This window comes from Poecilia reticulata, chromosome 11 (assembly GCF_904066995.2).
Source record: "Poecilia reticulata chromosome 11, P_reticulata-male-v2, whole genome shotgun sequence".
Taxonomy (NCBI): Eukaryota; Metazoa; Chordata; class Actinopteri; order Cyprinodontiformes; family Poeciliidae; genus Poecilia; species Poecilia reticulata.
The window spans coordinates 6,961,781-6,966,616 of NC_088840.1; the positions used below are offsets into that span (position 1 = coordinate 6,961,781).

Here is a 4,836-nt window from a genome sequence, read left to right on the forward strand (position 1 = left end):
CAGAATATTTTTCTGAAGGTCTTGGGCATCATCAAGATCATTTTTTTCAAACATGTGATGGGCCTTTAGGTTCTCTTTGCTCAGCAGTACTGATGCACACTCTCAGTGTAATTGAGGAAACTCAGACCTGCAGTACTTTAGAGGTTGTTCTAGGTTGTTTTGTGACCTCCTAGATTGGTCATTGATATGCTTTTGTAAGTATGTGATTTTGTGTGGCTTCTGTAAAAGTTGACCACTTACTTTGCAAGTTATTTGTATAAATTTAAAGTTAGGTCCAGGTTGATATTGCTTTTAATCTTTTCTTAAATTTACTTGAATCAGGACATGATGTGATACTTTTTGAACATTTTTAGCCTTCATGTTGTTGTAGCCTTCATGTTATGTTCTACTTAAATGATTTATTAAATATGTAAAGCACTTTGGGAAAATGTTGATGTTGCTGGAAGAGGTTTGTTGGACAGTAACAACATTTAGGTATTACGTTATGTAATGCATGTTACACATTTATTAAAAATCTAATAAATGTTTTATGATTTAGTTTTTTTGTCTTCAGATGAACTTGACTTGTTGGGATCCATCAAGGTTTCTGAGTTTGAAACTGTTGGTTAATCATGACAGATGAAACCAAAACTGAATCCTGAGATTGAATCAAAAAGTGGTGCAACAAAGTGTTAAAGGTGGCGCTGAAAACTAATAAAACTGGTTTAATGTAATGCATTCTTTACTTTTTACTTTTTTCAGTTAAACTGCACAAGATTAATCAAGTGAAAGATGGTAAAAGCTCTCAAATGACTTTAGTCTCATTTTCTTTAGATCACAAAATCACTGACAATTTGTTACAGTAATACAGTCCAGCTCAGTTCTAATTAAGGCTCATTGAAGCCAAAGTTGATCACATGGTCCAGTTTAGTGAGAAGATGGCTATGTACACATTTTTCCAACCTGAATAAGTATTTATGTTGACAGTGTCATTTGTATTTTCTGTGGAAAAAATAATACATACTAGCATGGTAGCAAGTGACGTGGAAACAAAGTCAAAAGTTATTTTTTAATCATAATGTTAGCAGGATGTTCCTTGAAATAGAATCTCTTTTACAAATGATTCCTGGCCAAGAGTCACACTAATGTATGAAAAACAATTATTAAAAGGTCCAGAAAAAAACACAATAAAACTCACTTAAGTATAAATGAAATAGCTTATAAGATCACAGCATAAAATTAAGACTTCATAAAATAATTTAAGAATAGCACTTATTTAGCAATATATTAAACAGCTTTTAAGTTTTAACTTGATTCATGGTAATAAATTGTTGGAGTTTAATAATTTTTGTTAATTGTTCTCTTTGCATTTTCTAATAATTGCGTACAAACAAAACTTACCAACAGAGATGTTTCATAGGTGGAGTCACAGTTATTAACAGACAATATGCTGTACAGTCAGGTTTCTACACTGAAAAAAGAAAACATGTGATACAATTTTTTAAAAATGGAGTTAATTTGTTTAATCAAATTTAGTTTATTCAAGTAAATATATTAAGTTTATTAAGTTGTAATGTTAAACAAATGTAAATAGTGTAAGTTTGTCAAACTTAATCTGATTACATGAAAATTTTTATTTTTTTTTTATTTAAGTTGGAGCTTCGTAGTCTTACCCCGTTGTCTTAAAGGAACAACAGCTCCTGTCTGCACTTTTAGTTTCACTTTTACATCGCAGCCATGGTGAGTAGCAGCTGTCGGCTTCCGCTTGTTTATTCAAAATTACACTTTTTTTCACTTGGAATCGAAACAATGTCTGAACTTTCCCCCTCTACTCTCTGTTTTGATCCGTCCAGGCCGGAAAAAGTACGAGGTGAGTTTGCTGATCCCACTGAAACACATCTGCGTCATGGTGCGTTGACGAGCGTCAACTTCTCTCTGTTATTTTTTTAGACAAGAACAATTTCTGAAATTGCAGCAAGATTTCAGAACAAATGCCTTCGAGATTATTAATCAGATGGTTGATTGGTGCAATACGACTACCGGAAGTAGCCACCTGGTGGACGAGGTGAGTAACAGCTGAAGACTAAACCAGTCGCGGTTTTTAAAGAGGTTATCGTTCATGTTTTGTTGTTCATCAGATACTTCACAGCATCTTCTTTCTGGGAAAAATCAACACAACGCCATTCACTCCAGAGGAAATTATCCCCAATGAGGACATGCTAAATACCCTAAAGGAGAAATACCCCAAACCATTTAAGTGCTACTTGACTCACCTTCCCAGGCGCAGTCCGTTCTCCTGTGTGCTGGACATGGTAAGATATTAGTTTGACCGAGATGTCAGTATTAGTTACACAACACTAATCCACCTTTAACACCTCAAACTGATGGTAATCACAAAGTTATTAACTAAACTGCAGCAGTTTATACCTGAAAAGCAGGTCCAATTTTTAAACGCATCATAATCTAAAAACCAAACAAAAAAATGTAAACTCCAACTTATATTCACATGTTAATCATTCTTTTTTTCTTTTGTTAATAATGATGAAACAATGAATTTAAATAAAATTTGAAAACAAGATTATTTGAGTTTCTTAAATCCATACAGGGTTAACATTTTACAAACAGATTTAATTCTAGACAAGGGGAGCGAACTGGGATTCAGAGAAATTACAAACTGTAAATCTGGAGTAAAGAAGAACAAACATATCAAAATCTAATAGCACAAACCTAGCTCAACAAATCAGCTGGCACTGTAAGATCTAAAAGGTAAACAAACAACAACAAAAATTACCCAAATAAAACCCAAAACTCAAACTCACAACGACAACGCCTCCATCATCTGATATTATTTTGACTGAATATTTGACTACTTTTATTGGTAGAAGTAGATCAAAACAGATTATTTATTAACTATAATATTTGTAAGGGAAGTATTGTTTTTAGGTAGGAGAGGCTGGTGTAGATCATACAAGGATATTGTGCTGAATTATTACATTTAAAAAAAAAAAACCCTCAGAATCCAGCTGCAGTTGACTGATTCTCATAATTGCTTCCAGGTTGTCCTGAAGAAGAAACCTGAAAATGAAAACCAGGTAAAACAGACTTTGAGTGATCTGGTCAACTGTCTGAAAGAAGGTTTTCTTGTCTCCACCACCATCTGTATCTCGAAATCCAACAAGTTGGTGCAGCAATATGGAGTCTCCATGTCCACCAGCGGCCGTAATCCTGGCAGGATTATGATCGCTGCTTCCTGCTTGAGCTCCTACTGGGATGAATATGTGGCTGGAGCAGTGATGACCTTCTATCCCGTCAAGACGAAGAAGCAATACTTTGATGGAACCTTGAAGCTATCTAAAGGCGCCACATGCAGGGCATATAACATCAAAAAGGAGTCTGAAATGGAGCCTTGCAAATCATGTTCAAATCTCTTTGGCTTCCAGGAAACTTGTCAGAATGATTGGCCCTATGGCAACTGTGCTGAAGTTGAGAGTCTGAGCAACTTGTTTAAAAATGATGACCAAGTTAAGCAGCAGTCCAGACCACAATCTGACACATTCACACCAGAGAACAGAAAGAAGGTCAGAGATGAAACTCTGGAGAACCTCAAGAAAACCCTGAAAACGATTCAGTTTAAAACGTGGAGCGGTAAATTCTACGTCCCATCAGAGTAGTGGACTTGTAGAGAAGGTTGAGGCTTTAATATCTTTTATCACAAGTTGACTTCTTATCTGTTTTTATATAATTACCTAATTGCTAATTATAAGTATCCTAACTGCCTTCTAAAAGTTTACTTAGTATGTTATATCATCTGATGCTGTTAATTAATGTCCTAATAAAGTTTGGTGATATTAACAAAAAATATTGAAGACTTCAGTTTTTAGTTCTTGCTAAGATATATTTTATAATCACATGAGGCACATGTGTCAAACTCAAGGTACGGGGGCCAAATCAGGCCCACCAAAGTTTTTTTATATGGCCCTTTAGACTCCAAATTACATCAATAAGTTCTTCTAGGTTTTTCACAAATCTGCAAAATTCACACAAAATCAACAAATCTCCAATTTTGTTTCAGATTTTACTGGACATTTTCTCAACATTGCTCAAAATCATTGAGTTTAAGTCACTGAAGCCTTAATTGATGTCAAGTTATAGTAAATAATACAGCAAGTAATAAAAAGTCCCATTTAATATCATACATTTGCGCAAATATAAAAATTTCTTACAAACTTTTCTAAATTGGCACCACAAAATCTGCAATTTTGATATAAAGAAAAAGAACACTAAAACAATCACAAAGTCCTGGAGTAAAATATATGTATTGATATATTAACAATTTAATTGGTTTTATCAATGTTTTATCTGGGAGAACCGGCCCTTCAAGAACATTCAGGTTTTTGATATCAGACCCAAAGTGAAAATGAGTTTGATGCTCCTGACATAAGATGGACAGACCAACCACTAAATGGCAGCAGAATCAAACAAATTATTTTGCATTATATTTTACAGTTTCTCAGACACTTTGGTGCGTTTCAGAATAGAAATTCTCAAAACTAATCGCTTGCTATTCAAGTAATTGTGTCCCTTGTGCACATCAAACAAGCAGTTTCTCATTCCTTTGAGCAAAGTGCAAATCCTTTTATATGTCCATTAAGTAATTCTAAACAATTCTCTGCTTTTTGACATTGTCAACTACTTGTGTGTTATGTCGATCAAAATATACAATGTGGATCCGTTGAATCTGTCCACATCTTTGTCCTTCCAATGTCAGAAATGTAATATTGTGTTGTCATTTAGTGGTTCAAGGGTATGGAGAGAGATTTCAGCCAAAATTAAATAAATAAATATAGAAATAAACAA

The 4,836-nt window shown here is 34.1% G+C and overlaps 1 protein-coding gene across 1 annotated transcript; it reads left to right on the forward strand.

Moving 5' to 3' along the window:
* Window positions 1–1,648: 1,648 nt before the first annotated feature.
* LOC108166713 (uncharacterized) lies at window positions 1,649–4,836 on the forward strand. Its single transcript, XM_017307456.2, has 5 exons — window positions 1,649–1,719; window positions 1,833–1,849; window positions 1,930–2,044; window positions 2,118–2,291; window positions 3,036–4,836. The coding sequence occupies exons 1-5, from the start codon at window positions 1,717–1,719 to the stop codon at window positions 3,648–3,650; spliced, it is 924 nt and encodes a 307-aa protein (XP_017162945.1). The 5' UTR covers window positions 1,649–1,716; the 3' UTR covers window positions 3,651–4,836.